Here is a 19,549-nt window from a genome sequence, read left to right on the forward strand (position 1 = left end):
TGGGAATAGATGTTATTGTTTTCATTTTTGCTATAATATTACACACAGCTACAAGACTGTTAGCTTGATTTTGAGAAGTGTAAAATAATGAGTGTTCTTGTCTGAACGTCCTCGTTGTCTCCAAGAAATGTTACTATTTTGTGCTGGAAGCAAGAGTTACTTTCCATATTTATAATTTTGTGTGCTTATTTAACTGGAGAGGCAAGCAGACTACAAAATGAAAAGGTTTCTCCACAGTTAGTTTATCACTGGCCTCTGATTGTTCTCAGAGCAGTGATTTCCTACAGTTCAGCATGTTGAATATGGTTTGTGGAGAGGAAAGGTGCACGAGCAGGTCATCTGGATATTGTCCAGCAAGGACAGCTTAATATTTCCAAGATTAAACTCTGACTGCTAGTGATGGAGTCAACTTTGAAGGACACGTTGAAGCGGTGGTGGTAGCTCATGGATGGAATGAGCTGGCTGTGTGTCATCTTCTCCCATGCAGATTCAGCAGTGATCCTGGGTAAAGTCCTTGACCAGTCCATAAGTTGGACTGCACTCACTGAATAGGTCTGGGACTCCGTACAGCATCATTCTTGAGGTCATAAGCAAAGAAAATATTTTAGAGGAATTTCCTTAAAGAGCTTTTGTGTGAGTTTAGCACAAGGATGCAGGTCTTGATTGTCTTACTCTGAGTACAATTTTAAATTTTTTCACTGTCTATATATGTGCACCTCATGGCCTTGTTTTGAAGCTTTTCACAGTGTTAAGGCAGAATGCTGTATTCACTGCACTGCCAGAGTATGGACACAATCAGCACACAGTTGAATGGATCCTATTCAATACTTGACCATAATTCTCCATTAAACAATGCAAAGCACTTTTCTAGTATAATCTAGTATAATTTTGGTATCCTGAAAAGCGGGCATAAAATATGGACTTTGTACTTGATATCAAGCATTACCAGATGAAGCAATTTTTTTCCCACAATGTCACTCAGTACTGACTCTCTGGGTCATGAGTTATATCTTCTTATGCTTGGACACTGTCTGTTCCTGTGCTGACACCACCAAGATGGATTGTTCATCTGAGTTTTTACATCAGTACTAATTATTTAAATATGTGGTGCTTCTATTGCAAATACAAAGAATCATAGAATCACTAGGTTGGTAAAGACCTTTGAGATCATCCACTCCAACTGTATCTGTCCACTGCTAAATCACATCCCTAAGCACTTCATCTACCCATCCCTTAAATACCTGCAGGGATGGTGACTCAACCACATCCCTGGGCAGCCTGTTACAGTGGTTGATAACACTTTCAGTGAAGGCGTTTTTCCTAATGTCCAGTTTGAACCTCCCCTGGTGCAATTTGAGGCCTTTCCCTCTCATCCCTGGCTTCACTTGGGCAAAGAGACTAACATCCACCTCTTTACAACCTCCTTTCAAGTAGTTGTAGACAGTGATGAGGTCTCTCCTCAGCCTCCTTTTCTCCAGGCTAAGCAATCCCAGTTCCTTCAGACGCTCCTCATAAGACTTGTTCTCCAGCCTCTGCACCAGCTTCATTGTTCTTCTCTGGACATGCTCCAGGACTCCAATGTCTTTTTATATGGTGAGGGGCCTGAAACTGAACACAGTGTTGGAGGTGTGCCCTCACCAGTGCTACGTACAGGGGCAGGATCACTTCCCTGGTCCTGCTGGCCATGCTGCTTCTGGTACAAGCCAAGATGCTTGGCCACCTGGGCACACTGCTGGCTCACGTTCAGTCGGCGGTCAGCCAACACCCCCAGGTCCTTCTCTGCAAGGCAGCTTTCCAGCCACTCTTCCCCAAGCCCATAGCCCTGTGCAGGGTTGTTCTGTCCCAGGCGTAGGACTCAGCACTTGGCCTTGTTGAAGCTCATCCCGCTGGCCTCAGTTCATCCATCAAGCCTGTTCAGATCCCTTTGCAGAGACTCCCTGCTCAAGCAGATCGACACTTCCACTCAGCTTAGTGTTATCCACAAATTTATTAAGGGTACATTCAATCCCTTCATCCAGGTCATTGAAAAAGATATTGAACAGACTGGACCCAGCACTGAGCCCTGGGGACACCACTTGTGACCAGCCTCCAGCTGGATTTAACTCCATTTACCACCACTCTCTCGGCCCATCCATCCAGTCAGTTTTTTACCCAGCAAACATTGTGCCCAGCCAGGCCAGAGGTAAACAGTTTCTCAAACAGAATACTGTGAGAAATTATGTCAAAGGCTTTATCAAAGTCCAGGTACAGTACATCCACAGCCTTTCCCTCATCCAGTAAGTGGGTCACCTTGTCATAGAAGGTGATCAGGTTAGTTTGGTAGGACCTGTCTTTCATAAACCTGTGTTGACTGGGCCTGATCATCCAGTTGTGTTGGCGTGTGCCATATGATAGCTTTCAACATCTCCTGTTCCATGACTTTCCCCAGCACTGAGGTCAGACTGACAGGCTTGTAGTTTCTTGGATCCTCCCTCCAGCCCTTCTTGTAAATGGGTGTAGCAATTGCCAGCCTCCAGTCAAGTGGAACTTCCCCAGTCAGCCAGGACTGCTGATAGGTGGTGGAAAAGGGTTTGGCAAGCACCTCTGGCAGCCCCCTTAATGCTCTCAGGTGGATACCATCCAGCCCAATAGACTTTTGAATGTCTAATTGGCTGAGCAGGTCTTTAACCATTTCCTTATGGATATTGGGAGCTTTGCTTTGCTCTTCCTCTCTGTCTTCTGGCTCATGAGGCCGAGTACCCAGAGAACATGAGAACATCTTACCTTACTATTAAAGACTGAGGCAAAGAACGCATTATGTACCTCAGTCTTATCCTTTGTCACTATTGTCCCCTCTGCATCCAATAAAGGATGGAGATTCTCCTTGGCTCTCCTTATGTTTTTGATATATTTGTAGAAAGATTTTTTATTATCTTTCACAGATTGACCAGTTAAATTCTAGCTGGGCTTTAGCCCTTCTGATTTTTCTCTCTACATGATCTCACTTGATCCCATACATCCAATACAGATCCCATATATTTGATGTCATTGCAGTTTGATGTGTTTTACTGTCCCAGTTCCAAACATTGGGTTAAATTAGCATCTTAGATTTTCCTGAGCAACAGCTTAAGAGCATTTAGGATAACAAGTGTCTTGAGTGAGGTGTTCAAAATATCTTTGTAAATTTGTGTAGGTCTACCCACATTCCATAAGATACACAATTAAAACAAAATACTGAACAGAAGTCTCACTGGAAAATGTATTGATCATATTCTCTTTTTTTAGAAGGTGATGGCTCAGAAATTTTATATTATTAACCATGCATTGGCAAAGTTTTTAAATTTTTGACACTTACCTCTTTGGGAGTTACTTACCTTGATTTCTTCTCTACTTGTTTCTATTCTTTGGACCAAATCAGTGACAGGAATAAAATAATGAAAAATGGCTGAGTTCTTGCTTCCTGGTGCCAACAACTTCCGTAAGTTCACTTATGAATCCTTGGCTGCTATTGAAAAGAGGATTGTTGCCAAGAAGAATTGTCAAAAAGGTACTACAGACCAGAAACCTGAGGAGAAACCACGTCCTCAACTTGACTTAAAAGCTTTCCAGAAGTTACCAGCTCTCTATGGAAATCCTCCTCCAGAGCTCATTGGGGAACCACTGGAGGATCTCGACCCATACTACAAAGATCATAAGGTTAGAGCCAACCAAGATGCTAAGATTTTAATTTGTTTTAATGTGTGGCTAAGAAGTGTTTATGTGAATGATCTATCAAACACTTTTCCTTACATCCCTTTGGAAAAGCTATCATCTCGTTCTGGATTATAATAGTTCAGGCACTTGTTACAGTTGAATAACATTAATTTTCCTTAAGAAAAGCTTGAATTTGAATTATAGAAATTAAATAATATGAACTCCTTTAACATTTGAAACAGAATGGAAGCAGGTAAAATAAAATGGATAAAGGAAGAAAAGGGGGTTTTGAGACAGATCTACAGGATGTTATAATAATTTTGTAAGTTTTCTTAAATTTCATGGGTTTATACATGTTCCTTTCTATCTCAATTCTTATGCTCCACTTCCGTATAAAATACAGGATCACCTAAGTATAAAAGTATTTTAAAAAATTTACTAATGATTCCTATAAACCTACTCATTCCAGCTCCATACTGTAGTCACAAAGTATGGAAGAATTTGATTTTCAATAAAATTAGACAAGTGGGAACTAATCAATTGGAAATTAAGTTTATTGCTTGAGAAATGGTTAATATATTGAACTAATTTCTACAGCATCAGAGCTGGAAGATCACTAGCAACAATAGCAAATAATGATAAAGGCTGCAATTCTTCCTTCCATCTCTATATATCTTGATTCAATTAGATGCTTGATTTATTTTAAGGGAATAGTCATAAGCAAGATTAGTTCTGTGAACAGCTCTGAAAATCCTAAGGTTTAAAAAAGAAGTTCATAACTGAGGATTGTTTTTGCAGCTTGACAGTTAAAGGGTATTAACTCATTCATCAGTTTATGATGAAAGGATAACAAAATATTACAAAAAGTCTTCCTGTTTAAACAGATAGACTAAAGTTAAAATCAAGCTCTTGTTCATCATTGGGACATAGTATAAAAGTATTTTCTCTGTTCAACTTCCTGAAAATTTTATTTCATGTTTCTTATTTTATTTTTAAGGTTTTCATAGTGCTAAACAAACAGAAAACAATCTTCAGATTTACTGCTACACGTGCCTTATGGATCCTCAGTCCTTTCCATCCTATCCGAAGAACAGCAATTAAAATTTTAATACATTCATATCCTTTTGTTAGCTCCATTCACTCTTTTTTAAGACAAAAAAACTGTATGATCCTGTGCTTTTGTATTTTACACCACTGAATGCATCTAGTCTTTTCCTCGTTCCAGATGACTTCTAATTACAAATTACCTTAGAAATTATTATTGTCTTGGTACTTATGTGCTATTTAGAAATAAATAGTTTTGTAACTACTGGGGATATTGAAGCCTGATTTTCTCCAGATCTGTGTTTTGAGAATCATCAGTTATCTGATGGCTCATAAACAAGTATCTCACGATGAAGCCTTTTTTAGTGAAAAAAATGATAATGTCTCGCTCCTCTTCCTCATCTTCTGTTTACCCAAACTCTAGGAACTAATTTCAACTCATGCACCAAAGCTGATTAAACATTGGCTAATTTTAAGTAAAAAAGGCTGAGATAGACAGGCCAACAAATGAAAACACATAGAAAGAAAAAAATATACCAACTTTGTTTCTTTAAGAAATCAGATAAAAAAAAAACGCCTTTGGTATATGAAAGTGAAAAGTTTCAGGATAATGTGGCAAATAATGCCTTTGGAATATAAAGGTAATATAGATCCCACCTCATATATCAAATTTAGGGAATGGGCACAACTAATCTATTGCTCCAGTTTGGCACTGAGGAATGAGACCAGAGCAATAACATTGTCACCTGGGGCTGAATCACGCCCAGTGCAGATTCTGCAGTATCCTATGTGGATTTTAGGTTTCCAGGCATTTTCTGACTGTATGATGTTGAGTTAGCTGCAAAGGGTCCAAAGGTGTCATCATAGCAGCGTATAGACACTCCTGGAGGAGTGATGCCTCTCATCTGAGACTTTTCTCAGGCAGCAAGTTGGCTGATATTGACATTTCTACACTTGGGTTTGTGACAGTTTGACCACACCTAGGTTAAAGCCAGGAGATTTTTTGTGGGGATGAAAGGATGCATGATGGAAAGGCTAGAAGTCTTTCTGATGTACATCTTTTTCCTGGATTACCAAAACCTGTGGTATGACACAAGGCATGAGATTAATCTCCAGATCCCAATGCTCAAGCTTAGGTGTCTACATGTAAGCTAGATACTCAAGTTCCTATTCATACCCTGTAAGTCAGCAGGTCCCAAAGAATAGCTGGCGGCCCCAAGAGTTGGCTAAACACTGGCATCTAGAGCCCTTTGAAAATCCTGCAAGCATCCTGGAAGACTTTACATTATTCCTTCAGAAAAGCACAGCTTTACCAATCTACAGTTAGATTTGGGCTTCATCTGTGTGATCTTGGGCAGAGTTCTAACTTTTATGCTATAAAACAAAACTAAAAATGCATCCTACCTCCCACAGGTTGAGGATCCTTTTACCAAGTTAACAATGCTTAAAACAGCAGATCTCTAGCCTATACAGAAGTCCAGATGGTATGAATAACAAGAATATTGTGTTGTCATCTAATATGACCCAAAATCAGCAAATACATGTGTATTCTGTTCTTACACGTGCTTTAAACTAAAAACTAGATACTATGACTACGACTGTTAGAATATCTGCTTACATTTCTGTATCAGTATCATATTCTTTACCTTCACTCCCATGAATTACATTATTCACTTTGTTTATCATATGCACTATTATAACTAATTGTGTGTTTATGACTATGAATGAGTCCTCTAAGACCTCTGCATCTCCTTCATGGAACAAATATGTTGAGTAAGTATCTGTGGGTATGTATGTTTTTTTAATTCTGTAGTTACACTGTATTATTGAGACTTATCTTGCCACCTTAGTTTATGGGAGATTTAGGATTTAAAAGAAAATTGTGTTTGTGTTAGGACTTCTTTTTGTTTGTTTGTTTTGCTTTGAGGGAGTATTTTTTTATTCAAACTCCATATACACAGTAATAGTGGTGTTATAGGAGAGAGTAAGTTTAGATTAAGTTCCACTGTTGAACTAGTTTCATGTCTGTCCAGTTTGTTACCTCACTTTCTTGATTTATTTGATAATTATTGGCTCTTTTTCCAGCTATATCTCCCATAGTTGTTGATGCTGATGAAGCACATCAAGAGCTTCTGTCTTTTAAAATTCCTTCTAATAACATTGAAATGCCTAGTTTTGCTCTAATAAAAGTTTCTGTCAGAACCTTCTGGCCTGCAGAACACTGTAAGAAGGTAAAGCTCTTATCTTCAGCCCTGCCAACACTCGCAATCTTAAATCACAATAAATCCATGCCTTTGTAGTCACACTTAAACTGAATAATGCCATGTTTTGTTTTGTTTTTTGAAAGAATGTTTCAGCTTTCACTTTTTCAGTTTGGCATAAAAATGTTAGACTATGAACCCTGACGATTTAAACACATAAAGCCAAAGAAAAAATTCTAGAATACTTAATTTTTAAAAACGCTCTAAAATTGATTTTGACTGTCTAATGTTACATGACACTGAAACAGCTGACAATGGCAAATCCTCATGAACACAGAAACAAGACACTACATGGTATTAATATACGTATCTCCAGAAGATGCTGAGATACTTCTTTACCCATGAGAGCATTAAAGGTTAGGTAAGAGATGTCACTGCTGTTGGCATCAAGACTACTGTTCAGATGCATTTCAATAATAATTTCTGAATACTCTTTTCTAAAGTAGAAGGGAAGCACTACATCCATATAATTTCTTAGTGCATTTGCTGACTACCAAACGTCTCTTGAATTCTATAGGGAGATCACTGCCTTGTTGAAATGATAAGTGCACTCAGTAAGTCCAGAAGAGCTTTTACTTATAATTGTCCATTAATAAGAGTAATTGCCATCTTAAATTGAAAACCCTGTACATTTGTATTGCTCTAAGTGTTCTAAACATTCTGCAAAGGAATGGATGCTGCCTGACCAAAGCAAATAACACACAGCATATCACACATTCACTTTGCCACTTGAAACCAGAGGAAGATACAAATTTTGATCTGTATTTTAGCAAGTAGCTAGGAGTTTTATCTTTCTTAAATCATGAGGACTCACATGAAAGAGTTTGAAAAAAGTTGTTGAATGCCAAAAAGACAGGTGTGTTCATTAATAACAACATCCAGACTGCAGTCAACAACTGCCTCAAATTCCATATGAGTCAGATAGTGATAGAATACACTGAAATCAACAGCAGCCTTTCCATCACTTCTCTGCAGTATTACCTTGGTTTGCCGGTCCAAACAGGAAATAGTCTGCCCGTGTCTCTTCTATTAATTACTAATGTTGCTGTTTTCCTTTGGCGCTTTTCTTCCTCTATTAGATTTACTTTCACTGGCATTTACACATTTGAAGCATTGATAAAAATATTGGCAAGAGGATTCTGTCTAAATGAGTTCACTTTCCTTCGAGATCCCTGGAACTGGTTGGATTTCAGTGTTATCTTTATGGCGTAAGTGGGAACATGCACAATACGGATTATCTGCACTTGTGGTCTGTATTTGAAGTTCTTGTTGTGGTGCAAAAGTCTATCTGCAGTACAAATAAAATGTCTGTGCATCCTGACTGCATCCAAAACTATCTTGGGCATCAACTCTTGCCCTTGTTTTGTTGCTGACTGTATAACAACAACGTATGAGTCATTCAAGAAGGAAGTAGAGATGTGAAGAACACAATATACTCGGTGGTGAGTGTACCCAAAGATGCATTTCAGTCAGTGAAATATACCTGGGCTGTGAATTACAGACATACTGATGCTGTGAATTAAAATGTTAGTTTGAAAATCGAATGGTAACACCAGGGCAGCAGGTTAAATTTGGGCTCTTTATTTCAAAAAAATAATAGTCTAGTTCAGTTTGCAGTAATTAAAAAGCTTTTATGCTGGTGAGATGCAGCCACAGAAGGGACATCAAACTATTTCAGCCAGTGTTTCAGGCTGAAATTAATAATTTTGAGTGGTATCTTTGTTTACATTTTAAATGCATGTTATTTTTATGATGCTGACACAAAAGCAGCTGTGCATAAGTCAAGAGCAAAAGAAAATAATAATCAAGAAATGGGCCTCTGTTTTAGAAATCTTCAAACAGATCCTTGACATATAGTTTATTAACACTTTAAATATGCTCAGAAGGATTAACAGTTAAGAATGGCCATTATAAAATAATTACTCTCCATTCAACCATTTAACATCACGTCCTGACTTTGCAGATATGTGGGAGCTTTTAGTTCCTTGGGGAGCGTGTCAGTCCTTCGGACTTTCAGGGTTCTGAGAGCTTTAAAAACCATTTCAGTAGTCCCAGGTAAGAAATCTTATTTGCTGAATATTTCCTGCTATTTACAACCGATTCTTTATTCCAATCAAAATGTTGGCTTTTGACCTTTCTTTTTTCTTCCTTTTTTTTCTCTCTGTATCTCACTGTTTGCAGACAGAGCTGAATTCATGGACATGAATAGTGACTCAGCCCGCCCTGCTCAAACAGACTATCAAGTGTTAGAAATAATCTTGTATTTAATTTATTTTCATTCTGCATGATTGTGTTAACCCTTTATTATGCCAGTTTTACAGAATGTTCTTCTAGATGGTCTGTGTGTTACAGTCCAACAGAAACACCCCCAGTGACTGAATGGACTTTATTATCAATGATCTCACATCACTCCTGGGAGAACCTTCTTTTTCACTTTCCCCTTAGTTATAAAGTCAGTTTATTTTTTCTCATGACTAACACAAATTAAGAACTGGTAGATTGCCCCTGTCTTCTCTTTATGGTGTTCCTGATTGTATTCATTGTTGTTTCCAGTGTTTCCAGATTCTTCATAGATTGTCAGTGTTGGAAATTTCAGTTGGATTATGGAAATTACTTTTTCCAGACAAAAAATCTAGATTATCTCTGGTTCCATATCTTTGTTTAAATATCTTACAGGGACTGAACGAACATCTAGAAATTCTGGGGTCAATAAAATGAGGACAAAACAATATTGTTCTCACATTAATTCTCTCATCCAAGCTGTACTTGCACTGCAAACATATTTGCCATGTATTACTCAGTCATTTCTTTACTTCTGTTGCGACACATTTTTTTTACTCTATTAAAATCTCATCTTTTTCATCCTGTTTTTCCTTTGTATATTGCCTTCCTAGGGCTCAAGATCATTGTCGGGGCACTTATCCAGTCTGTTAAGAAACTTGCCAATGTGATGATCCTGACTGTTTTCTGCCTGAGTGTCTTTGCCCTCATAGGCCTCCAGCTTTTTAAGGGCAATTTAAGACGAAAGTGTGTCAGGAACTCTACAGAGTATGAAGAAATATCTGATTATATTAAAAAAAAGTGGGATTCCTATGAAATGTTTGCTAATTATACAGGTAATTTTCCTCCTTAATTCTGCAACTCTTTTAGACTACAGTATAGACACCAATGTATGCATGTATAATGACTGCTGTAAACCATATTGATGTTTTCATGATTGATATTTTGACGAGTACCTATCTGATAATGGCCTTCAGATTGCCAGAGCAGCTTGCAGACAGCCAGGAATGCATCCCTTCCCTTCATTATATGAAATAACGCTTCCAAATTTTCCAGTAACATCCAGCTCAGTTTCTCAGAATGATACGATAAACTGAAACATGCATTAGTCCATTCTTTGCTGTAATTCCCCAAAGATCATCTTTTACTACATACTGAAGAGTTCGTAGATCTTCATCCAGTGAAGTACCCTTCAGCTTGAAGCAGAGGAATTCATTTAAATGTCAAAATTACTTTTTTCTTCACATCATATGTACCTTACACATGTGATATATATTTTATCCCTTATCTAATATATATACACAATATAGATGTTTCCTGTATGCCTCCTGACTGAGGCTGGGGATGGAAGCAAAGAGCACCAAAACATTCTCACAGGAACAGCTACTGTAAGATGTAATTCAGCAAGGAAAAGCTTCAATATACATGAAAAATATACACTGAAAGTAGACAATATCTGTGCTACAAATATGAAGACAGCTTCATTGCTGAAGAAAATCTCCACCAGCAAGATCAGACTTAGCAGCAATTAAATGAGGAGAAAAACATTCTCCCAAAGGAAATGTTGAAATACATAAAAAAGCTACACAGGATTGGTGTTTGTGTACACTCTGTGGGGGAGATTTGTTCAGACAGAATTTCTTTAATAACTTCATAGTCCAAGGGAAGAAAGCCTTTTATATAAAGATTTTTGAGGAAAACCTTTTTTGCAAGTATACCCCCCAAAAAACCCACACAAGAGAATAAAGTAATTTACTTATAATAAAACATTAATTTTCTGTGTTGAAGGAACAGAAAACAAAAGCATTTTATTCTTTTTCTTGCATTTGGGGCAGGGTGGATGGGTGTTATTTGTTTTTTTTTCAAGCGTAAAACATTTCAGCAGCATAAAGTCAGCAGCCTGGAGAAAGCAGGACACAAGGAATGAATAATCAGCATTTTTAATCCAACTTTTCTTGTTCACATCCCACATGATACATCTTGTGTTTAGTGTGATGTGCAATGATGGCAGTAGGAACAGGAGGTCCCACACAGATTTAATGAAAGCTAAACAAATTTCCTGCAGGATTTAATTTGTAGTAGTGTAAGCCGAGTTTTCCATTAAATGATTTTTCTGTATGATTTTATGTGTTGCTTTGGTTTTGACATTGTGTTAAGTTCCCAGATCCCACACAGTGAACTAAATCCTGTTATGATTCTCTGAAGCTTAATCAGTGAATCTTATTAAAAAAAAGCTTTTTGTCAGTTTGCTGCTGGAGCAGAGTCACAAAATTGAGGTGGAAAGTAGCCCAGAGAGTGACTCACTCCTTTATGAAGTATCTACATGGTATTGATAGTAAATATTCCTGCAGGCTCTGACGTACCCGATGAGCATGGTGCAGGCTTAAGAAGCACTAGGAAAACACAACACCTTCCTTGCACCTGGGATAATAGCCTCACATTTCTTGAGGCTAATTAGCTATTAGCACTAAAGGTATTACTTTCAGTGTGCTGCTAGCTCAGGCATCAGAGTAACTCAGGCTAAGAGAAGTAGAGGAAGAGGTCAAGAAGTGGCATAACTCCAGCATTCTAATGGTCAAATCTGTGTTTCTCAGGTAAGAGGGTTAGCTCAGCGGGATAGTGACAGACCATGGTGTGTAACCACACAGCCAAACACTCTTTCTTCTTCCTCAAAACAGAACTTGACTATGCTACCCTAAATGATGTAGCACTGGAGATGGCTAATTGCTAAGGACCAAAACTGTGCCAGAGTTTGTGCGAATAATAATCAGTCCAGGGACCATGCTTGAGCCTGAGCCTTCCAGTGATGCTATTTTTTTAAAAAACTCTGTTTTAAGGACTGAAATTTATATATATACATATGTATGCTTATAAACGAGGACAGGGCATCTTGCAATCTGGTGCAAGCATTGTGAGCATAAGAAACCTGTCTCTTTTTAGTGCTCACTTCATAAAAACACAGCAATTTGTATGTGTGCACACATACTCTTATAGGTCAGTGATTACTCATCATGACTCATATTAAAGGATTGAGGATTCAGGCCAGAAAGTGCTTGTTTTTTAATTTTTTTCCCTCCTCTTTTTATAGCATACTTTGCTAAGAAAGAGGGCACCTCAGATATTTTGCTATGTGGTCCCGGTGCTGGGTAAGTGCACTTATGAATATTTCTTGTTTGTAAGCTTTCTCTGCCTCAATATTTCTGTACTTTCTTGGTCATAAAGAACAAAAGCAGAAATTCCAGACTTTCTTTGAATGCTGAAACAGGAACACAGGCAACAAAATGTAGTAAAGAGGAAGTTTAATACTTTTAGAGAATGAAGCATGAACCTGCAGTTGGCTTATTGAGGTCAAAGGAGAGACACCTTCTTCTCTGTAAAGTTTCACAGATGTTAAAGTGAGGAAGAAAACCCATGGATTTTGGAGCACAGATTTGGGAAAGGGGAGATATGTGGCTGCCTTGCAGGGAGGGGCAGGGGATGAGGATTGGTGATGAAGGAGTTTTTCTGGGTTGGTGGTCTACTCCGGTCTGTCTTCTTCCTTTGTTGCTAGGTTGTGGGTGCTGTTTTATCCATCCCACTTTCCGGCCAATAAAAACTGGAGTAGAAAATTCATTTGCAATCTAATGAAACACAGAGCTAAATAATAACCAGAACTCTCGCGTAAACTGAAGTTTTCCTTGAAAGCTGCAGAGTTAAGAGCTCCATTTTTTTATTGTTACTTCTAGGACCTGCCCTCCAGACTATACATGCCGGCAAATTGGGCCAAATCCTGATTACGGTTTCACTAGTTTTGATACATTTGGCTGGGCTTTTCTTTCCTTATTCCGCCTAATGACCCAGGACTACTGGGAGCGTCTGTACCAGCAGGTACCAAGTTTTTGCATAATAGGGAACAGATCTTCCAGGGAGAGCAATAGCTGAAGCAGAAAATGTGTAGAGAGAACAAGAAACCTCAAAAAAAGCAATAGCTGCAAGTCATCCAGCCTACATTCTCCCTTATACCTTCTAGCAAGCTATGACTCCCTTAAAAGGAATGCTGAAGTGCTTCCCAGCAATAACCCTGCTACCCTGCTGGTACATGGACTAGAGAAAAAGAACTGAAAGGTTTCTGTATTGTCCTTAAATATAACCATACCTCCTTAGTTGTCCCCATGGGGTATATGATGAGCAACTCATAGGCAATGTTATAGAAAGAGGAAGAAAGAGGGTGAAGAAGGGCCAAGGAAGGTATATTTCCTTTTAAGCTTCCTAAAACACTGTGTCTAGGAGGCTGAGTGTTTCTAAAGAATTTCAGAGACACATTGAGAGCCTATTTGGTAATTTTTATCTCTGGGGTGTGTTGCTTACAGACCCTCAGAGCTTCGGGGAAGGTGTATATACTCTTCTTCATGCTGGTCATCTTTCTGGGCTCATTTTATCTAGTCAACTTGATTCTGGCTGTAGTAACAATGGCATATGAAGACCAAAACAAAGCCACCATTGCTGAAACAGAGGCAAAGGAAAGGAAATTTCGGGAAGCCATGGAATTGTTACAGAAGGAGCACGAGGTATTTAAATTATTCCCTTTCAAGCACCAGTCTGTGTTCTGTTGTTAATTCATGAGAAAAAGCATCACTCCTTGTATATGGGTGTATATAGTAGTCACTCACAGGAAGAGGAGGAAGGGACAAATTATTGAAAGCAGTGATTCCTAGAGTTACAGGAACAATTCCTTGCTCAGCTGTGTACTGTTCCTGAAAACCAACAAATTTTGTTGTAGATAATGAGCATTGAAGGCTACTGTAAAAAAAATAGTATTTTAAAACATGGAAAATGTAAAATCCCATCAGCGAGCAGTTTCCAAAAGAAAATATGGTGGGATTTTTTTTTAAATTTTTTCTTCTATTTTATCATTGTAGACGGCTTAGCAGAGAAATATACAGTAATTCAGTTGATCAATTGCATTAAAAACCCAGCCAAAAACCTATTACAGTTGAGTGAAAATTCTCTTGGTAGCTTAAATGGCTTAGATGTTTCTGGAACAAAACATTCCTGCATTTTGAAATCATCATCCTGAATTCAGTATGGGAAGGAAAGTCAAACAGAGAGTGAATACAGTCCCAAGGATCCCCAGTGAAAAGATGGAATTTTAACACTGTTTGAGCATTTATTTGGGGAAAAGCATATATTCTGCAGTATTATTTCCAACCAGTTTGTATTGTAAGAAAATCTGTCTCATGGAGAAACAGGAGCTAGAATGTGATTATTCTGCCCGTGGCAGGCCCAATACATATGATCATGTAACATACTGCAAATTACAAATTGTTTAGTGCTCCATATGTTGGGGAAATTCTCTCCTCTTTCCTTTAGTGTTTTTACATATTGGAAGATTTTTAATGAGCTTTGGGAAACACAGTTTGTTAAGAGGAAATAATGTAGAGTACCAAAATGTTTTCTTGCTGCTTGTATTCAAAGTACTTGGCAAAATATTGTCTATGTTTTTGTTTTATTTTCAGTCATTGGGTATTAAAGGAATTGATATCCTGTCAATTAGCTCCTTCGAAGCATCTTCTCTGTCTCCCAAAGAAATCAAAGGAAGAATGAATAGGATAAAGAGAAATAAGTCCTTGGGGACAGAAGATAATGAAGAAGAACAATTCCCCAAATCACAACTCACAGACAGTCAACGAAAGTTGGTAATCTATTGTCTGAATCTGAGATCCTTACAGCTTTCTGAACTTTAATGCTAAAATAAATTGCTTGAAAGCACAAACAAAATCCCATTACAAACAGTAATAATTCTTAAATCTTTAAAATAAACAACCTTTTTGGATAAGGAAGAGTTTTACATAAAAATTACTTTGAAAAGGAAATATTGTGAACAAAGGATGGAAGCAAAGTTAATAATAACAGCTAAAATACGTTTTCTATGAAACTGAGAAATAGAAAAAGGTGAATGAGTATCAGAAGTTTACTACTGTGTCATCATTGTCTGTTAAAAAATTCTTACTGAAAATATAAATATAAAGCTTATCACAAAAATAACTGCTACAGCTGATAGGGTTTCATGATAACGCTTTTTAAAATATAAGTATAATCCTTTCTAAAAAATCTAAATCAAGTAAGAGTTTTGGACTTGTAGTGGTTGATAGGAAATGTTATGAAACTCTAAACATTTATTGCTTCCCAATTTTTTCTCTATGATATTATGCCATTCTCTCTTTATTCCTTTTACTGGGCTTTCAGTCCTTGCTTGGCCTGATGTACGGTCCCAACGCAAATCAGGAAAAACGCAGGCTTAGCCATGGAAGCGTGTTCAATTTCCAAATACCTGCTTTAGAAGTTGATTCCAGAAAGGATTTCAGCAACGGAGAGACTCACAGCGCTGGGGAATATGGAATCCAGCGTCGGTCACTGTCAGTCACACAGATGGGAAGACGTTCCAGTGTGCAAAGTCAAATGAGCCACAGCTCTCACCCCACTACCCCAAACTGCCAGCAGAGCAGCAAGCGGGCTGACACGGATGACTGCAATGGGGTGGTTTCGGTGATGGGAGGAGGAAGCAGCAGGGTCCACAGTCTCGATCCAGTGTCTTCTGAAGGAGCAGTGCTTCCACCAGTGATGGAAGACATGAGAAAGGGTGATCTGGTAAGTAAAAGATATTATTTGAACCATATATTTCATATTGCGGTTACTCAGTAAGAGGCAGGTTTTTCTTGTCTCAAGAGTTTCAGTGAAATGCTCAGTAGTGGTGTGAAATGAAGTATACTGGTGCGGGAAGTTTCTAAGTTGTCAGTAGAAAGTGTGTTTTCATACTCTTGAGTTCCCAAAATCTAGTCCATTGCTTCTACATTCCTGTTATAAATCCCATTTTTCTGCTATGTAAAACTTGTACTAATGTACATTTGAAGGTGCTAGTGCTGAAATTAAAGTCACCAAGGAGTCTTTTTATCCCATGCCCTGTCCAGGAGTGTAATTTTGAGTAAAATCTGTAATTATTTTTCTCCTTCACAGCACCTTTAACATCATGCAGAAGCTTTGTCTGCAAGTTCCCCAAATGGGTAGAGATGCTTTTCTACCAGTTTATTCCTCATGTCTCCTTTTCCATTAGTCCTGGGAATACGTCCTAGGCCTATTTCCCCTGATACACTTATTTCCAACGTTTGTGCTTGCCCTGTTGATATTACACGCTTGCAGGATCCATTTGCTGCAGCATTATTACTGAAGAGTGGAATCCTTATTCTCAACATCTATTACATCTTGTAAAAAGGTCCATATATTTGGCTGCTTGTCATTATTCCTATTAACTTTCCTAGTTACCCATCATCACAGGCTACTTCATTTTATTCCTGTGGTATCTCTCTAATCATGTTTACTTCTTTAAGCAGCCAGCTGTAAATGATGAGAGCAGCATGATGCATTTGCCTCCTCATCTGTCAGTGGAGTACTTTAACGAGGCACTTCAGAGACAAAGGGCAGCAAGTGCAGTCAGCATAATTACCAGTGTCTTGGAGGGTAAGTGGTTTCTCATTATGCTTATTTCATTCCTAAGGTAATGCTAGCCTGAAAGACCAAAATGTCAATACATTTCTTAAAGGTTAATAGAGATTTGTAGGTGTGTAGTTAGGAATTTCATTGTTAATTTGGCTCCTTTTTTAAAAAAAAGATGCATTATCACACAGTCTTTATGTACTAGACCAAAGTTTTTGCCTAGTGCAAGATCTTGTTTTTTAAGACAGACAGTGGAGGAGATTGGAGTGAGACTTCTACATCAGAAGTGCAGGACTGGGATACTGCTTTCTTCCCTTCACCCTGCAACTTGTGATACGTCGCTCCTTGCAGAATCCAACAATCGGATTACGCAAGCAAAATCAGTTATGAAAATTCCCGGGGTCTGAATACTAACCTCAGTATTTTAGCTTTTTAACTTACCTTTCCATGTGAAATTTTTTTGAGGTTTCATCGTAGACAATTGTTTTGATGACTGTTAGTTCTGTTGCAGATCTTATTAAAAAAACTTCAGCCTAATTTGTTCAGGATGAGGAAGCCTTCTTCTGTCCCTATTCAGGAACTGTCACCAGTTCTTGGACCACAAGTATGGGATTTAGCAGGGGATAGTGGCAGGAAGGTCCCACTTCTTAAATTTTTTTTTTTAATTTTTCTTGGGATAATCACAGTTGCAACAGGTCCCGTGGAGCCCTGCTTTGCAGTGTAATTCACAAAAGATCTGGGTTTTGTTGCACACTTTCAGCTGTGAAGTGGGATGGAACAAGATTTGTAGCTCTAAGTGGCTGTGGATTAACCTGAGAACAGGCATCAGAAAGGGGAAAAGCAAAGGTCTTTGCTGGGAGCTGAACACCAGTTTCACTGGATTCACACTGTATACATAAAGAAAAAGACATTTGACCTAGAAGAACATAAGGCAAGAGCTAGACCTAGAGTTGGGCTGAGTCAAGGCGATCACATTGGAATGAGTGGTGTACAGAGGAATGTGGGAGTTGAGCCTGGAGGAGAAGAAATGAAAACTAAACAGTGGGAAGAAATAAGGGCAGGTCCAACTAAGAAAAAGATACGAGTCAGATCCAGCTCATCTGATCTCCAAAAAAATGTCAGGTCCCTGAAAACCAGATTACTAATAATTACTAGTGTGTTTCTATTTAGCTTTAAGCAAGCTCCAGTTTGTCAGTGGATTTGCACAGGACTTCAGCAGGGTAAAAAATACTTTGGAGGACTCATTAATATTGATGGTGAAGAAAGAAAGGCTGAGATTTATAGTTGACCTACAGCATGTAAATAATGGAGCCAGAATTGCTTCTATCTCACGTTTTACTTATGGAAAAAGGAGAGGTGAGGCAATTTGCATCAACTGGGAAAAGGTAGGCATGACCTTTCCATTAGAAGTGTCCTAGGGCCAAATTTCTGCCACTGTCATTTGGATTTGCCTTACCTACAATCATTGTAGGTGACTGTGGCTGTCACTGACTTTCTAGACTCCCTTGGGGGTCAAAGGAGACAAAAAGATGTTGGATGTGATACAGCTGGTGTCTTAGAAATCTATGTAAGGCACTTTTTACTTTATCCTCAGCTGCTATATTGACCTGTAAGAGTGGAAGAAACCGTGGTGTGGCCTGTGCATCATAAAATGCCTGTATTTAGTCAGATGATTGTCATATGAGTCTGGGTCTAAGACAAAGAAAGCCTGATCCAAAGGCTTAGGAAGTAAGATCACATGAAAGAATTTTGAATCCAATTTCCTCTGAATTTTACCTTCATGTTTTTTAGCTGGTGAAGTGACAACATGAGTGGTAGAAAGTGCAGGGAAGCTTTGGGACTCCGTGTGAGATGTGAGGTTTCCTTTTTCTTCTCTGGTTTTTGAATACTTGAAGTTGTTTCACCGTCTTGCACAACAATAACTACTAAATTATAGCAGCATTTTCTTTCATATTTAGAACTTGAAGAATCTCAGCGGAAGTGCCCACCATACCTGAAGGATTTTGCTTTAAAGTATCTAATTTGGGACTGTTGTCCTTTTTGGCTGAGAATCAAGAAAAAAGTGGCTGCTTTCATGAAGGATCCCTTTATTGATCTCACTATCACCGTTTGCATTGTGATCAATACTTTGTTCATGGCGCTGGAGCATAATAATATGACAGAAAATTTTAAATTCATGCTTAATGTAGGCAACTTGGTAAGTAAATTCTCAGCTATGTGACATTTTATGCCAAGGAGTGATTGATAGGTGTTTTCACTTGAGACATAAAGAGTAAGGGTAAAAATTAAAGATAAGCAAATTCTGCATTTATAAATTTACATAGACAATTCCCAGATTTTATTCATACACTTTTAACGCACTCCTGAGAAGACAGAAAACAATCCTGTCATTTTAATTGAAAGTGCATCAAAAATTCATAAAAATGGGTTCTATTGACCTTTCCATGAATGATATTTGTGGGAACAAGAACTAAAGATAAGACAAATTCATGGCTACTTTTAAGCTCATGCTAGTGTTTCTTTGTCACAGGTTTTTACAGGAATCTTCACTGCAGAAATGATCTTAAAAATTATTGCTTTAGATCCTTATTATTATTTTCAGCAGCACTGGAATATTTTTGACAGTGTAATTGTCACATTGAGTTTAATTGAACTGAGTTTACCCAAATACAAAGGCAAGAAAGAAAGACGAAGAGGAGGAACCCTGTCAGTTTTACGATCCTTCAGACTGGTAATGCCTCAAGCTTACTCAGTTGTATAAAATGTTTTGTTGTGAATATAATAGAGAATACTTTTGTTTTCTGCAGATAGGATGCAGGAAC

The 19,549-nt window shown here is 38.2% G+C and overlaps 1 protein-coding gene across 1 annotated transcript in view; it reads left to right on the forward strand.

Moving 5' to 3' along the window:
• Window positions 1-3,420: 3,420 nt before the first annotated feature.
• Window positions 3,421-19,549, forward strand: part of LOC138722359 (sodium channel protein type 5 subunit alpha-like) — a 34,600-nt gene continuing 18,471 nt past the window's right edge. Inside the window, exons 1-14 of the mRNA XM_069860423.1 lie at window positions 3,421-3,675; window positions 4,670-4,788; window positions 6,382-6,489; window positions 8,057-8,185; window positions 8,941-9,032; window positions 9,872-10,093; window positions 12,346-12,403; window positions 12,983-13,124; window positions 13,607-13,804; window positions 14,753-14,932; window positions 15,483-15,884; window positions 16,622-16,751; window positions 18,686-18,924; window positions 19,258-19,458. Coding sequence (XP_069716524.1) covers window positions 3,421-3,675; window positions 4,670-4,788; window positions 6,382-6,489; window positions 8,057-8,185; window positions 8,941-9,032; window positions 9,872-10,093; window positions 12,346-12,403; window positions 12,983-13,124; window positions 13,607-13,804; window positions 14,753-14,932; window positions 15,483-15,884; window positions 16,622-16,751; window positions 18,686-18,924; window positions 19,258-19,458 — 2,475 coding nt within the window. The remainder of the gene's footprint in view (window positions 3,676-4,669; window positions 4,789-6,381; window positions 6,490-8,056; window positions 8,186-8,940; window positions 9,033-9,871; window positions 10,094-12,345; window positions 12,404-12,982; window positions 13,125-13,606; window positions 13,805-14,752; window positions 14,933-15,482; window positions 15,885-16,621; window positions 16,752-18,685; window positions 18,925-19,257; window positions 19,459-19,549) is intronic.

The sequence above is a fragment of the Phaenicophaeus curvirostris genome, chromosome 6 (genome assembly GCF_032191515.1).
Source record: "Phaenicophaeus curvirostris isolate KB17595 chromosome 6, BPBGC_Pcur_1.0, whole genome shotgun sequence".
NCBI lineage: Eukaryota > Metazoa > Chordata > Aves > Cuculiformes > Cuculidae > Phaenicophaeus > Phaenicophaeus curvirostris.